The sequence below is a fragment of the Oncorhynchus keta genome, chromosome 14 (genome assembly GCF_023373465.1).
Source record: "Oncorhynchus keta strain PuntledgeMale-10-30-2019 chromosome 14, Oket_V2, whole genome shotgun sequence".
Taxonomy (NCBI): Eukaryota; Metazoa; Chordata; class Actinopteri; order Salmoniformes; family Salmonidae; genus Oncorhynchus; species Oncorhynchus keta.
The window spans coordinates 23,662,774-23,679,779 of record NC_068434.1 but is presented as its reverse complement, the minus strand read 5'-3'; the positions used below and the strand labels follow the sequence as shown (position 1 = coordinate 23,679,779).

Here is a 17,006-nt window from a genome sequence, read left to right as displayed (position 1 = left end):
TTGACACACAATCCTATCAGACAGATCATTATAGCCCAGATCTGTATGCACTGTAGACAACTTTCTATGTAGGGGAGAGTGCCAGGTAAGTTGATCCAACGAGTTAGTTGAGCAACCCTTTGTTTTGTTTGGAAACAAAATTAATAAATGTGACCAAATATTTAGGAAGAGGTCATCATTTCATGGAATATGTCAAGGAAAATCCAACATGGAAAATGTGGTTAGCAAGTCAAATTCATTTATTGTGTTAAGAGATTTCATGATGCTTGTATCTAAACTGAATTAGATTGATTTATACATCAGTTGGGGTCTCTAAGCTACAAGATGAGGTCCTAAACATAGCATGAAACTGCATCCTTGTAGCTGTATGGGCTAATATAGTCAAAATGTTTGCCTAGGGGTAAGTTGAGCCAATGGCCACCATACGCCATACAAATTATGATGACATTTGTGTCAGGTTGATGCATAATACGAATAGTATTTTTGCATTGTGTCATGCATATGAACGCATTTTTGTTACAGAGCAGATATCATGCAACAAGCCCCCCTTAAGGTTATTGAAAGAGCAGCCAAGGAAGTGACAGAAGGGAAGAAGTACAAGCAGCAGCAATGGATGATAAAAATAACTGAATGACACTGAAGTAGATTGACAAAAAAAGGAAAACAAGCATGTACCTGTGCGTAAGAGAAGCTATGATAGAGTAGTAGAGGCACAAAAGGTCTTATCTGATGACATGGAGTCTGAACTTGCTAAACATATCAAGAATCTTGCAGACCAGTTTCATGAGCTTAGTAGCCTCAATTGCAGTGAACTTGCCTAGAAATTGGTACATAGAAACGACATCCCTGTCCCAGAAAACTGGTCAGGAAATGGAAGGCTAAGTGATATTGAACAGAGAGATCTATATCTGAATGTAGGTATACATAAAAAAAAAATGAAATAGTTGTCACATACACCGGTTAGGTGTAGTGAAAATGTGTTGTTTTTAGGGCTGTCCCCGACAAAAAAATATATTGGTTGACCCAAAGTCATCTGTTCTTTCCACCAATTGATTGGTAGACATTTTAAAATGCATTTTTTCCAAATAGACACACCCTATGTGATTTCAGAAAATTAACTACTGTATGGCTACATTTGGGCGCAGGCCAGGTAGCCTAAAGGCCTACTCCTATACATAATAAGGTGCATGTCCTTACTCAACATTGACAGGAGCGCTCCACACAAAAGATAACTAAATTGACAAAACTAATGAATGAAATGAAATTAACCAAAACTTGTTTCTCACAAGTGTAAACAGGTTGTGTGGTCTGCAAACAACGTGTCCCCTCTGACAATGAGAACAGTACATTAATGATTTAACAGAAATTACTGTAACCAAACAAACATTTTAGAATAGAAATTATAGGAATTAACAGTAAATGTACAATTGGTTATAGTGTGTATCAATTACCCATTACATACAGTATAACAATCAAACACAGACAACTCACACAATGGAGTTATGAAACAATGAATGTGCACAAATTGGAGGGAGAGAGCACATTCTGGAGAGAGACATGCATTGTGCATCTTAGCCACAGTCTTGGCCTCCGCGATGGATTAGTTCACCGAGATGGGCGCGAATCAGACAGGTGTCTCGTGTGCCATAAAAATACATGTTTATTTGCTACTTCTCTACAAAAACGACTAATTGGGGTCAACCCTAATTGTTTTACAGTCAGCCCTAGTAGTACAGTGCCCCTGGAGCAAATTAAGGTTACATGCCTTGCTCAAGGGCATACAGATTTTTCACCTTGTCGGCTGGGGCATTTGGACCAACAACCTTTCGGTTACTGGCCCAACGCTCTAACCGCTAGGCTACCTGCAACCTTACTGATTGTAATGTTTTGTACAAACACCTTAATATTAAGGTGCACTCTCTTTGCACTCAAAACCACCTCAATTTGTCAGGGCATGGATTATACAAAGTGTCAAAAACGTTCCACGGGGATGCTGGCCCATGTTAGCGCCAATGCTTCCCACTGTTGTGTGAAGTTTGGATGTCCTTTGGGTGGTATACCATTCTTGATACACAGGAAACTGTGGAGTGTGAAAAACCCAGCAGTGTTGCAAACGTTGACACGCTCAAACCGGTGTGCCTGGCACCTATTAATGAATAGCATTCTCACAAACAATTTGTGAATGCCATTCATTGACTACAGCTCAGCGTTCAACACCATAGTGCGCTCAAAGCTCATCAATAAGGTAAGGACCCTGGGACTAAACACCTCCCTCTGCAACTGGATCCTGGACTTCCTGGTAAGGTAACAACATATCCAGCACTCTGATCCTCAACACAGGGGCCCCTCAGAGGTGCGTGCTCAGTCTCCCTTGTACTTCCTGTTCCCTCATGACTGCATGGCCAGGCACGACTCCAACACCATAATTTTAGTTTGCCAATGACAACAGTGGTAGGCCTGATCACCGACTACGAAAAGACAGCCTATAAGGAGGTCAGAGACCTGACTGTGTGGTGCCAGGACATCAACCTCTCCCTCAACATGATTAAGACAAAGGAGATGATTGTGGACTACAGGAAAAGGAGGACTGAGCACACCCCCATTCTCATTGATGGGGCTGCAGTGGAGCAGGTTGAGAGCTTCAAGTTCCTTGGTGTCCACATCAACAAACTATCATGGTCCAAGCACACCAAGACAGTCATGAAGGGGGCACGACAAAACCTTTTCCCTCTCAAGAGACTGAAAAGATTTGACATGGATCCTCAGATTCTCAAAAGGTTCTACAGCTGCACCATCGAGAGCATCCTCACTGGTTGCATCACTGCCTGGTATGGCAACTGTTCAGCCTCAGATTGCAAGGCACTACAGACGGTAGTGCGTACTGCCCAGTACATCACTGGGGCCAAGCCTCCTGCCATCCAGGACCTCTATACCATGCGGTGTCAGAGGAAGGCCCTAAACATTGTCAAAGACTCCAGCCACCCTAGTCATAGACCATTCTCCCTGCTGCCGCACGGCAAGCGTTACCGGAATGCCAAGTCTAGGTCCAAGAGGCTTCTAAACAGCTTTTATCACCAAGCCATAAGATTCCTGAACACCTAATCAAATGGCTACCCAGACTATTTGCATTGCGCCCCCGCCCCCCTCTTTTACACAGCTGCTACTCTCTTATTATCTATACATAGTCACTATAATAACTATCTACATATTACCTCAACTAACCAGTGTATGCTCAATGTAATCCATACCCTGGGTAAGTTGTGCCAAGACACCACTTCTTTTGGACATGCTATTTTCTCAAACTTATGTTTACATGAATTCCAGCATCCTGAAATATATGTAGATATCTCTGTTAGAAATGCTATATTTCCCTTGGTTTAGTGATGCTGAATAACATATACCCACTCTCCCCTATGGCATGACAATGATATTGAGACTAGGGTTCATCAATTTAACACTGCATATGACATCCCATGGTCACCACACAGCCCATACCTGTCCAGCACACTGGCGTGAGAAAGCGTCCACCAGTTTCTCCACCCCGTAGTGTGTGACGATGGAGGTGTTGAAGATGAACTGGGAGTAGGGCACCACGTCTCCGTCTATGTGGAAGCTGTCTGGCATAAGGGGGTGCCAGTGGTACAGTTGGTTGAACTCCACAGCGATGCGGTTCCTGTACTGGAACGTGGACTTGAAGAGCAGGACCGGATCGAACTTTAGATCCAACAGGTAGCCGCTCAGGTGCTGCACGTAGTCCTCGATCACTATCCGGATAGTCTCACCTGGAATATGAACAAAAAAATGTATCTACTATAGCAGTGTGTGGATTATTTTCCCCGTAACTATTCACTCAACCCAGAACATGGAAAGGTTACCTTAATATTAATATTCCTGCCTAAAGCACAGTGTCTGGCAACATGGACAAGAGAGATCTCTGTTTAGTCCAGTGTGTACTTACCTATGACGATGAGCCTGGTGGTCTGGAAGAGCTGCTCATCCCCCCAGGTGGGGTGCTCGGCCTTCAGGATGTCACAGACGCGGTTGTGTTCTCTCAGCCACAGGGTGGCGTACATGGTGAGGCCTGGCAGCAGCCCAAACACCTCCTGCCCAATGGCCATGCGCTGCCCCTCGGGAACCCCTCGAGGGTAGCTCATATTCACTGGCGCCTCGGCTATCGTTGGAGGGTACACCTCACCTTTAATTACCTGGAAGAGAAGATAGACAGTGAAAAAGGGAAAGTAATACTATGGACCCCTTAAGAGCTTTACTGACTCAATAGCACAATACTGAGCTTTAATGATTCAATGAGCATGCTTTACTAATTTCTTTGGATGATAAAAAACTATATCATTAGTGTCCCCTTTGGGGTTTTGTGGAAAAGACATTTGAAATATGTCACTGACAGGAATGGACCTCTGCGATTGTAAACTTTATTAATGTATCCTTCCTTTATACATACTGTAACTTAAAAGCTGTCAGTTGTTCACCAACGTCTTCATCCTGGGATTCAATTTCACCAGCAACCTGCCAAACTAATCAATGAATATGTCTTGCCAGAGCCCAATCATTACCAGTGGAGGAATGGGCCGTGCCCATGACCACAACATTTTTAAACACTACTGTTACAGTAAATACTGTTTACCTCAACAACCCCCCTAAATAACCAACAGTTGTACAGCCATCTCATCCTGAGTATCATATGCATAGTGTGAAGTACATTTTTTAAGTACCCCTATACTTCTGTTATTGCGGTGCTATCACTCTGTTATTAGTGCACCTGTGCAGAAGTCTCTTGCAGTTAGACCTGGCCTGAGTGTGATGACAACTATGTACTGTGGAAATAGAGCAGGGATTCCCCAAAGTCAGTCTTGGATAGTAGATACTGCCCGTCTGGATAGTAGATACTGCCCGTCTGGATAGTAGATACTGCCCGTCTGGATAGTAGATACTGCCCGTCTGGATAGTAGATACTGCCCGTCTGGATAGTAGATACTGCCCGTCTGGATAGTAGATACTGCCCGTCTGGATAGTAGATACTGCCCGTCTGGATAGTAGATACTGCCCGTCTGGATAGTAGATACTGCCCGTCTGGATAGTAGATACTGCCCGTCTGGATAGTAGAGAGAAAGTTGGCTTTGACTGCTTGTACGGTGCTGACTTTTGATTCTATAAAGTTGGCACTAAAAAGGATTTTGGGTGAAAAGACGGCTGTCACGCCAATAATAGATGGAATGCAAGTGAGTGACGCAGCATATTACACTGAACAGCAGAGAAAAAGCGCCAATAAGTCATGTTATCAAGACAACTAGACGAGGGCACAATTGCCTAGCACAAATCCACTGAGCAGGTATGGAAGGAGATCAAAATGTGTTATTTGTCAAAGCACTTAGCATTGGGTTAAAGACTGTCCTCAAAAACTGACAAGTTAAAATAAGAGGAAAATGTATACAGAGAGATAGAGCAGTGTAACATTATTGTCACGTTCTGACCTTAGTTCTTTTGTTATGTCTTTGTTTTAGTATGATCAGGGCATGAGTTGGGTGGGTTGTCTATGTTCTTTTTTCTATGATTTGGGATTTCTGTGTTTGGCCTGGTATGATTCTCAATTAGAGGCAGCTGTCAATCGTTGTCCCTGATTGAGAACCATACTTAGGTAGCCTGGTTTCACTTTTGAGTAGTGGGGGGTATATTTCCTGTTTAGTGTTTTTGTCTTTGACCTTACGGGACTGTTTGTTTGTTATTTATTGTTTTGTTCAGTGTTCTAGTACGCCATTAAAATCTATGAACACTTACCACGCTGCGCATTGGTCCTCCTCTCTTTCTCCCAACGACGAACGTTACAATTACACTGTTTTCAAACTAATCTGCTTCTAATACTGAGATCTTTATAGTTGAATCCTTAGGATCTGCAGGGATTTATACTATGTGTACATGAAGTGTGGTACAAAATGGCTTGATAGCCATGTCAGTGAACTAAATATGAAAGAAGTACAAAATATGATTGGTGTGTCAAACAGAGCTTTCAAATTTGGAGAAGGGAGAATCGTCCATTCTACCAAGAGAGTCAAGCTACCAGAAAAAATGGTCATATTAAAACAGGTGTTCCCTGCAGATATCCTTTTATTATTAAGCAAAGCATCCCTCAAGAAGACAGGGGCTGTACTAGACATTACAAATGACAAGTCTGTGATGTTTAAACAACCAGTGACCCTTGCACTTACTACCTCAGGCCACTATTGTGCTCAAATTCTAGACAAAGACATCACAAAGTCCATGTGAAAACGAGATTGACAGACACAGAGCACATGGAGATTCTGACAGTCACAGAAAACATGACCACAGAGAAAAAAACAAAGTATTATTAAAACTTCAAACAGTTTGGACCAATGGAGGCTCATAATGGCTGGAACAGAGAAAATGGAATGGCATCAAACACATGGAAACCATGTGTTTGATGTATTTGATATCATTCCAATAATTCCATTCCAGCCATTACTACGAGCACGTTCTCCCCAATTAACATGCTACAGTTGACAGACAACAGAAACTACTCAGCAGTTCTGGGAATAATGATGAGTGCATTTCCATTCTACGGCAGATAAAGAGCAGTTGTGAGACATTTGATTTTTTTTTAAATGGAACCTTTAACTAGGCAAGTCAGTTAAGAACAAAGTCTTACTTACAATGACAGCCTATACATGCCAGACAAAGCAAACCCAGACCAACTGTTGGTTTGCCCCTGGCTTCCAAGTCAAATTAAACACTGGCTGTAGATCTACACGAGCTAGGACCAAGTCTGTGGTGCCGTCACATAAATGGACCACTTCACACGCTTCAGTGCTGGAAGCATTGTGATTACATAGAAACCCAGTGAAATCGTCAAGCACTTCATTAATTCCTGGTTAAGTATGCATGGCCCGCCCCAGAAATTGTACAATGACAATGGAGGAGAATTCAATAATAATGAAAGGAGAATTGGCTGAGAAATCCAACATGGAAGACAACTGCTGCATACAGTGCATGGAGCAACGGACTTCTGGAGAGACAATCAAACGTGCATTTCTACAGGGAACAGAGCTGTCAAGGGACATTCACGTCTGACCTGAAGCTAAGGGCGACGGAACACTATGGTAACTAAAAAAGTGTATGTATGGCCTGGCAGATGCATCGCTCTACTGGTACAACAAAGTCAAGGCAACAGGCCTCCCGAGTGGCGCAGCGGTCTAAGGCAGAGAGTCACAGCCGGCCGCGACCGGGAGACCCATGGGGTGGTGCACAATTGGCCCAGTGTCGTCCGGGTTAGGGGAGGGTTTGGCCGGCAGGGATGTCCTTGTCCCATCATGCACCAGCAACTCCAATGGAGGACCGGGCGCAGTGCACGCTGACACGGTCGCCAGGTGTATGGTGTTTCCTCCAACACATTGATGCGGCTGGCTTCCGGGTTAAATGGGCATTGTATCAAGAAGCAGTGCGGCTTGGTTGGGTTTCGGGGGAACGCATGGCTCTCGACCATCGCCTCTCCCGAGTCCGTACGGGAGTTGCAGCGATGAGACAAGAGTGTAACTACCAATTGGAAACCACGAAATTGGGGAGAAAAAGGGGTAAAAACATTTTTTTCAAGTCAAGGCAATGCTGAGTACAGTTTGCAAAATGTCACAAGTGGGTCCTGCAGTCTTCTATGGTCTTGATCAAGACTGCAATGTGACTGGAGTACCTGCCTGTCATGCTGATGACTTCATCTAGTGTGGCTCACAGACCTTTGCTACAACTGTGATACCACACCTCAAAGCCGTTTTCCATGTCGGCCGTGTGGAGCATGATAGTTTTAGTTATGTTGGCAATGGAATTTATTACAGTTGACGCAACAATACTGATGCAACAAGAAAGCTATATCAATCTTCAACCCATCCACATGAATTTTAAAAAAGAGCCTTACAAAAAGAATTCCCCTCTGTGGAATTGAAGCTGATTGAGGTCAAAGATGGGTCAAATGCTATGGGTTACTAGACAGTAGACCTGATGTAATGTTTGATGGCTGCAACTTGGCATGCAACACAAAACATGCCACTGTACAAACCATTCATGAGGCAAACAAAGTCATTTGTAAACTGAACTCAGTGACTAAAGTTTCAGCATGTGGGAAAAGATGACTCTCAGAAACCAGTTGTTGTCAGTGATGCTTCCCTAGGAAACCTTACAGACGGAGGCACACAATGTGGAAATATAATCATGTTAATGGGTGAGGAAGGAAGATTCTCATCTATCTGATGGCAGTCAAAAAGGACAAGGAGGGTTGTACGGAGAACACTTGCTGGAGAAACCCTTGCTCTTTCTGGCAAGTCTGTTCTCAGAGCTCACCACTGGTGAGTCAAAACCACCCATTGTACCTGTAGTTTGTGTCACTGACAACTACTTCCTAGTTGATGCTGTCAAATAAACCAAGTCTGTCACAGAGAAAAATACTTCATCTTGAGATTAGCAGCATCAAGGAGTGTATTCAAGCACAGAGAATCCAGCGGAGGAACAGCTTGCTGACTGTCTAACTAAAAAGGGAGCATCATGTCTTGTGTTCCTAAAGGCACTCAGTAATGGAAAGTAGCAGCTTGATTAATAAAAAAACACATTGTCAGACAACCCATTTGTAATGGGGGACTTGAATAATACTTGGATATTTAATTATTTTGTTGATGTTCTCCATTTGTCTTTAAAGAAAAGTGGGAAATTGTTAGTCATGTTATAAGTATCCCTATACTTCTGTTATTAGTGCTATCACTCTGTTATTAATGCGCCTGTGCAGAAATCTCTCTTGCAGTTGGACCTGGCCTGAGTGTGATCGCAACTAAGTACTGTGGAAATACGGTAAACATTGTTAAACTGGAACCTTGTCGTGGTGTCATTTATAGTTAACACAAGCCACTGCTGAAAGAGACATTGATCAATGGGGTTGTTACAACATCAGCTCTCCCCGACTCTGAACCAACACCCATTTCCCAAAAACGGATACCAATCCCAAAACTCCTTTCTGTAGAAGTTAATTTCAACAGATAAAGCCAATGGGTGTACTTCTTTATCCCGACATGAGTCAAGATGTATTCCCTCTTAGAAGATGTGTATTCTTTCATGCTCGTGATGCAATAATATCATTTATGGGGCTCGGAACCAATAGTATTTACTTTAATCACAAGTTCCTCAGAGTTACCACAGAGTGGTACCATGTTTACAGTAACATTCCAGTGGAGACTCGTCCACAGCTGGAGTGGAGTTATGCAATATTCCACATACCTGGTATTTCATCTTTCCGTCTTTAAGAAGCCGGAGGTTCAGTTGACGCACCAGATTATCGCCGTAGACATGGCCGGCATCCACCTGTTTAGAGATGATTATAAAATATGAGATTAAAAAGAGATTGTGGGACATGACGCATGGCAAGAGATAGAGATGAATATGGTTCTCATGTCTCTCGTAGAGTGTGCAGGGTTTCTTTGTTGATGGTGATGACATCGTGATGAGGCAGATGGTTTAGGCTTTTTGAACTTGACTGGTGCTGTGCAGTAAAAGTCTCGCAGCGCACAAGTGAAATTGAGTAACATGCCTATTCCTATAGCCTATTTCAATCAATACAGTGAGCTCCAAAAGTATTGGGAAAGTGACATCTTTTGTTGTTTTGGCTTCGTTTAGTATTTGGTCCCAAAATCCTAGCATGCAAATGATTACATCAAGCTTGTCACTACAAACCTTTTGGATGCATTTGCTGTTTGTTTTGGTTGTTTCAGATTACTTTGTGCCCAAAAGAAATTACAAATAATGTATTGTCATTTTTTGTCGCTTTTATTGTAGATAAGAATATAATACGTTTCTAAACATATAAATTAATTTATCCCAATACTTTCATTCCTCCAAAATGGACTATTGTTAAGGGAATTTTTATCAATGATTACTAATTATGTATACATTTCAATCAGGACTGACTAATCAGAATACTATTATGTTACTGTATATGTAATATAATGTGTGTAAATATAATCAAGAATTAGAACAATGACTGTCTGTACCATGGTAGAAATGAATGAACTCATAGCCAGTCTGGCTAGAAGGCTTATCTACACAAACATGACCTTGGCTCGGTTATATATTATCTTAATAGGGAGAGACATGTGAGAACCATACAGCCATTGTACTGGAGCGGAGATGACACGGGCTGGTACTAAAACTGATGATGTCATTTTAAGTTTATAACCTGTGGTAAAATGTGTAAGGAGCAGTACTCTCGTGAATAAAGGCTGCTGTTTGACTTTAAGACTGGGCTCTGTCCATTTTTATACTAATAAGGGTCATACATATCCTTATGATATCTATGATTGTTATTATGAGTGTTTAATTTTAATTGGGTGTTAAAACAGAGCAATTTAATTCCTACAACAACTATGTACATAAAGTGCTGTCATTTCAAAACAGTTCATCCATTATGGATGGAAATACCCTCAAATTAAAGCTGACAGTCTGCAATTTAACCCCATAGCCTCCAGGCTCTGATCAGGCCCTACACCCAAACAAGGGCACTTCGTTCATCCACCTCTGGCCTGCTCGCCTCCCTACCACTGAGGAAGTACAGTTCCCGCTCAGCCCAGTCAAAACTGTTCGCTGCTCTGGCCCCCCAATGGTGGAACAAGCTCCCTCCCGACGCCAGGACAGCGGAGTCAATCACCACCTTCCGAAGAGACCTGAAACCCCACCTCTTTAAGGAATACCTAGGATAGGATAAAGTAATCCTTCTCACCCCCCTTAAAAGATTTAGATGCACTATTGTAAAGTGGCTGTTCCACTGGATGTCATAAGGTGAATGCACCAATTTGTAAGTCGCTCTGGATAAGAGCGTCTGCTAAATGACTTAAATGTAAATGTATCATTTCAAATCCAAATTGCTGGAGTACAGAGCCAAAACAAAACACATTTGTCACCATCCCAACACTTTAGGGCGCTCACTGTCTGTTATGTAGCTTACAGAATGCAAGACAGGAATTCAGGCCAGACAGAGAGGAGAATTCCACCAAAGCAGTGCAAAATGTCCTGTCAGGAAATATTGTTTCTCTCCCTCTGTGTCAGATGCACGGGCATTAGGCTATAGCCTAAATCTATATTATTTTGGTAACACTTTACTTGATACCCAGTGTCATAACTGTCATAACCATGTCATAACAGCTGACATGTCATAAACTGTTATAATATGGTCATAAACTGTTATAATATGGTCATAAACTGTTATAATATGGTCATAACACTCATGACATATATGTAGACATTTTATGGTTATTTATTTTCAGACATGCACCTACCCCAATGCTCTGTTGCTGATGACTGAAATGAATGCAGAAACAGATTTCAGGAGCAGGACAAGACACCCTCTTTTCAACTGATGACTGATTAAAAGGGCATGTAAGTGATAGGCCTATCTGAATTATGGGGGTCATATTGCTTTACAGTGTATATTTTGTGTCCACGTAAAGGGACACAGGATGGTCATAATCCTTAAACTGTATTAAACTTCAGCTCATTATGGTAAGATCCATTCAGACAGTCACTGCTCCATCATGTGCTCGCAACAGACACAGACAAAACCTGTTTTGCTTCTCCACCAGAAAGGAATAAAAGATGTGCCATTGTGTGAACATGCCAGGCTTTCAACAACATTATCTTTTGCCATGATTCATTCAGTTGCATTTGATTTTGCGCTATAGCCCAACTGTCGTTTTAGCTGATATTTTTATGTAATTTTTGGGGATATTTTTTATGTACTGTATCACAATGTTTTATGGGTACTTATAATCAAGATGGGACAAAAAGTTTAACGTCGCTAAACACTAGTTGGAATAGATTTGTTTTGCGCCAAGAATTTGAGTTGTCTGCCCCCGCTAACACATTACCCCCTCTAAATATAATAGAATATAATGCAATAATGATATAATAATTTAATAAAATACTGTACAGTACAGGGAGTACATATACAGTAGCGGTAGTAACATTCTCACCCCATGCCCCAACGCCCTGGTGAAGCCCAGGCCCATGCTGTTTTGAGTCTTGAAGAACTGATGGGTGAAGTGCTGAGCGAAGAAAGCAAACATCAGGTTGGTTCCCTGTGGATCCGGCCTGAACTTCCTCCTCAGCAGAAACTTCTCCACCACCAGCTTTGGGTCTGGGAGGACAGACTTTCCTGGAGAAAAGTATGCATGTTAGCTATGCATGTTGCCGTTGGGAAGATTTATTTTCGTAAGTAGTCATTATTTTCTGATAGGAACTTTGGATGCCCTCTCACCTTTGGCACCCATAGGGGTGGGGCAGCCTTCAGGCACAGGGGGTAGGATACGGGTGTAATAGGAGACATTGGAGTAGGATTCCCAGCTGAGGTATCCATACTTTGAGTTGAAGGTAGGAGGACTGGGAATAAGGTTTGCTCTGACTTTGGCAGAGAGAACACAGAATAGTTTGACACATTGATCATTAAAGGCCTGAAGTTTCACTGAAAAAGCAATAATGGTTGGAGGAAATGCAACCCACAGGATGGAAATGCATGCGTACGTACATCACACATTTTAGATGAAGAGATGTCACTTCTCTCATACGTTACAGGAAACATTGTGTAATGTCAGAAAATACCTGACTTCCAAACAACTCTGAAGATAATCATCTTTAAAACTGCAACTTTCAACTCAGTCAAGACACATTCTCAACATTGAAGAAACTTCCAATTGAAGTTGAGAAACATTCAACTTTTATATGGCAGAGATTCCACTCATGGTAAACGGTGAGGAGGTCGGCTCAAGCCTAAAACACCTTTAAAAAGGGACATTGTTAGCTGTGTAGTGCCCTGCACTATAACATGCCTTGGATTTCATCTCATCTTTTTAAGTGGGAGAACTTGCACAATTGGTGGCTGACTAAATACTTTTTTGCCCCACTGTATATTAGTTACATCAGACGTGTTGCTTGACTTTGCAAAGCCACAAGCAAACATTTGAGGGAAGAAAGTATCAATATGATGCAACTGAAAACAATTAACATTATAGTACATAATATCAAGAAACAAACCGTGTTGTTCATCTGCAAAGCAAAATAAACCAATATTTCTTAGACACACAAGTCAGTCAGGTTCTGCACATGACAATCAGCTATACTTCTTGAAACAACTATGGCTGTGGAAAAATACACGGACCAGATCCTGTAATAAAACTGAAAAACCGTGAGGAAATCCAGCTACCAGCCAGAGGGGGAATATAATCCTGTGAGGAATGCAGCTGCCAGACAGAGAGAGGGGGTGAGGGGAAGCCAGGGCGTCCAGTAAACACTTAGCTCAGACGCCATGCCATGAAAGATTAGACCTTAGCAATGCTTATGACACATGGGGCTTGCTAGAGCAGACGAACATGACATGGTTGTTAACAGGGTTGACACAGATGTGTTGGGGTTTAGTGGAGGCACAAGGTTGATACTGTACATACTGATGAGATGAACACCATGGGTTTTATTGTTAAGGCTTAACAAAGTAGCCTTTTAGTGGAAGTACAGAAGTGACCCATGCGCCGTCCCGCCATTCCCGTCATTTAGCAAACGCTCTTATGCAGAGAGACTTGCAATCAATCAGTGCTTTAAAATAAAGTAGGTAAAACAACCACATCAAACCTAGACGATACCAGTATTGCAATACTCGTTAGTATGGCAGCAAGGAAACAAAACACAAAGCAGATTTAACTTCTTTAGGAAAACAGCCCTAATGTTGGAAACAAACATGTTGTCATTCAGAGTCACATTTATTTCCCAAAAGCTAAAGAACACAATATTTTACATATAGCTGTTTTTTAAAAGGACCAAAAACTTTGGTCTGCTTTAGGCTTTAATTTTTGGCATGGAAAATATATTGCGAAACTGGTATCATCCCAGGCCTAAACACTACCCTCTCTCACCTTACCACCCTAACACACCAGAGATTGGTAGCACACTAGTGTCTCTTCCCAGTCATGGGGTTAGAAAGAGGGGAGACAGAGGTGAGGAAGTCTCCATTCCAATCTCCATGGAAGGAAGTGATGTGTAGAGTGAGGTGGTAAATCAGCTGGAGGACCATGGAGCACAGGCCTGGGAGAGAGACTGAATAAATAAGGTCAGGATGTCAGGCCAGGGTACGCTGCTCCACCCAACTACCAGTTAGCACGCACACAAACACAGACAGGAGGAAATTGGTGGAGATAGTGTGGGCCAGCATAAAAACACTGGACCATGCCAGCTTAAAAACAACCTAGCTGTACAAATGAATGATAGTATGGTTAGTAGAAAGCGTTGAAGGATGCAAATATACATAAAAATATATATATTGGACAACTCAAATCAAAAAGTCCATAATGATCACAGCTGCTGCTGCTATTTCGACTTTAAGGCAGTGTTAATCTGCAGATGAGTAGTGAACTCAGTGACCCCTTTCTTCCTCTTTTCTTAAGGCAACAGCCCGGGCTTCTGAGATGACTTACAATACCTCACCATGCCCCTCTCTTAGATGTTAAACCTTGTAAATACACCTAAAACTGTATGCAGCTGTAGCGAGTTAGAGGGGAGAGCTCAGAGTGTGGTGATGAAACCATGGGCCAATATGTTTTATGCAAATATTTACATGCTGGGAACATAACAAAAGGAACCAAGAGGCAAATGAACACAAGTTGTAAGCAAACTTTCCAATGAATCTGCCGTAGTCGGTGTACATTGGTAGGGAAGAGAAACTCCTCTTAGTGCAGTAACATAAGAGAAGATATATGAATATATGGCTCTGGAGAGCGTTAAAGCATTTAACAACATAATTGATCCATGTATGCATTTCCATCATCATAACTTGTTCCCCCTGTTTACAAAGCACTGCACATTGTACGGCATTAAGTTAGCCATTCCACCCCTTATACATAGCACCCACATGGCAACCATTTTGTGCCAGAATGCTCACCACGGCTGCATTGAATGGCGACTCACCTGTGAGGACCACCCTCATGAGCCAGTCCCGTAGGAAGGTCCTGTTGATGAGGCTCCACAGCCAGTGGAAGTGTGTAAGGATGTAGTGGACCACATCAGTGCTCGGCTTCAGCTTCAGGTAGACCCTTGTCCAGAACTCAGCTACACACAGAGATAAGGCACAAAGCTTTGATAAAGCAGGTGTTGCATACAGTACAGCAGAGTTCCCAAACTGGTGGCTCATAGGTTTCATTCCCCCCGCCCCCTAAGTTTTCAGTAAAATAAATGAGGGGACATAAGACTAAAAACAACTGGAAATCAACTCCAAGTGATTTCAATTTTGGAAATATGTACCCAAGTGTTCCCACACTTGAGAGACATGTGATTGTATACAAATAAAAGCAAGATTTGAAATAATTATGTTTAGTCAAATGTGTGTTTGGGCTTCTTGTGGTCAATTTGCAGTCTACAAATTATTTGTAATTATGTTGTTTCGGCCCCACAACCATTTACTTAAGAAAAAAAAAAGAGTTGATGATCCCTGCAGTCCAGTGTCACTCTGGGGCCCACCTAGACTGCTAGTCAATGTTTCCCTCAGATTACTTTACAGGTAGGGTGATGAGGGTCCCTAAATAATCATCCAGTGTTTCCAAAGCCAACATTTTCAATTGAGACTAAATCAGGTCAAGCTAAAGGGGAAACAGAGCAAGGCAGATGGCCCACCCTGCCTGAATAATAGTAAGGGAAACACTGCCGCTGCCAACTATAATAGCCAGGATTGAGGCAATAAACCATGGTAGCATTCTAGACTACTGATGAGCACTCTACATAAGGAGACATTTAGCAGAGACAGAATGATGACAAGGAAGAGGATATACAGACCGTTGATGGGATAGAAGAGACTCACTACTGAGTTTATCCAATTTAAAGTCCTCTGTATTTGACATTGAAAAGCTATATTATCAGAAAACCCCTGAGCAGGACAACACTGGAAATGGCTTACTTTCCTTTTAATCTCATTTCTATTGGTGTTCAACTCAAACCTGGCCGGTTTATTTTGACTTTGAGCTGTGATAAGGGGATGTTGGTTCATTTCACCTCATTTTGAAAGTCCCCTCTCCACAGACACGCAGTTGACATGTTACTGAAAGTCTGTCCTTTATTGAATATCTATAGATGGACTATGAAAAAAACTTCCACAGCTTAAATGTCCTGAGAGTTGTATAGCGCCCAGAACAAACATGCCTGTTAGATATGCTGGGCCCGCCCAGGACAGTGTGTCCTAGTAGGAGGTTAGAGAGGAGGTGAGAAATGCAACCATGTAGTGCCATCTGCATCAATCACTACTGATCCATGGCTCCTCTGGTATGAAAATATTTACATATGTCTGGATTTCCAATGCCTTCAGAAAGTATTCACACCTCTTGACTTTTTCCACATTTTGTTGCGTTACAGCCTGAATTTATAATAGATTACATTGAGATGCGTCACTAACCTACACACAACTACCCATAATGTCCAAGTGGAATTATGTTTTGTTTTTTAAAATATATATTTACAAATGAAAAGCTGAAATGTCGTCTCGAGTCAATAATACTCAACCCCCTTATTATGACAAGCCTCAGGAGTAAAACATGTTCTTAACAAGTCACATAATATGTTGCATGGACTCACTCTGTGTGCAATAGTGTTAAACATGATTTTTGATTGACTGCCTCATCTTTCTACCCCACACATTCAATTATCTGTAAGGTCCATCAATCGAGCAGTGAATTTCAAAACACATTCAACCTCAAAAGACCAGAGAGATTTTTAAATGCCTCGCAAAGAAGGACACCTGTTGGTAGATGGGTAAAAAACAAAACGTTGACATTGAATATCCATTTGAGCCTGGTGAAGTTATTAATGACACTTAGGATGATGTATCAATACACCCAGTCACTACAAAGATATAGGCGTCCTTCCTAACTCAGTTGCTGGAGAGGAAGGAACCCGTTCAGGGATTTCACTATGAAGCCAAATGG

The 17,006-nt window shown here is 42.1% G+C and overlaps 1 protein-coding gene across 3 annotated transcripts in view; it reads right to left on the bottom strand.

The window, feature by feature from the left end:
* Positions 1–17,006, bottom strand: part of ptgs1 (prostaglandin-endoperoxide synthase 1) — a 64,327-nt gene that overhangs the window by 18,763 nt on the left and 28,558 nt on the right. For all 3 annotated transcript variants that reach the window (XM_035785231.2, XM_035785228.2, XM_035785229.2), the window contains 6 exons: positions 15,004–15,144; positions 12,311–12,454; positions 12,027–12,208; positions 9,283–9,366; positions 3,959–4,205; positions 3,496–3,782 (listed from right to left, as the gene is read on the bottom strand). In XM_035785231.2, coding sequence (XP_035641124.1) covers positions 3,496–3,782; positions 3,959–4,205; positions 9,283–9,366; positions 12,027–12,208; positions 12,311–12,454; positions 15,004–15,144 — 1,085 coding nt within the window. The remainder of the gene's footprint in view (positions 1–3,495; positions 3,783–3,958; positions 4,206–9,282; positions 9,367–12,026; positions 12,209–12,310; positions 12,455–15,003; positions 15,145–17,006) is intronic.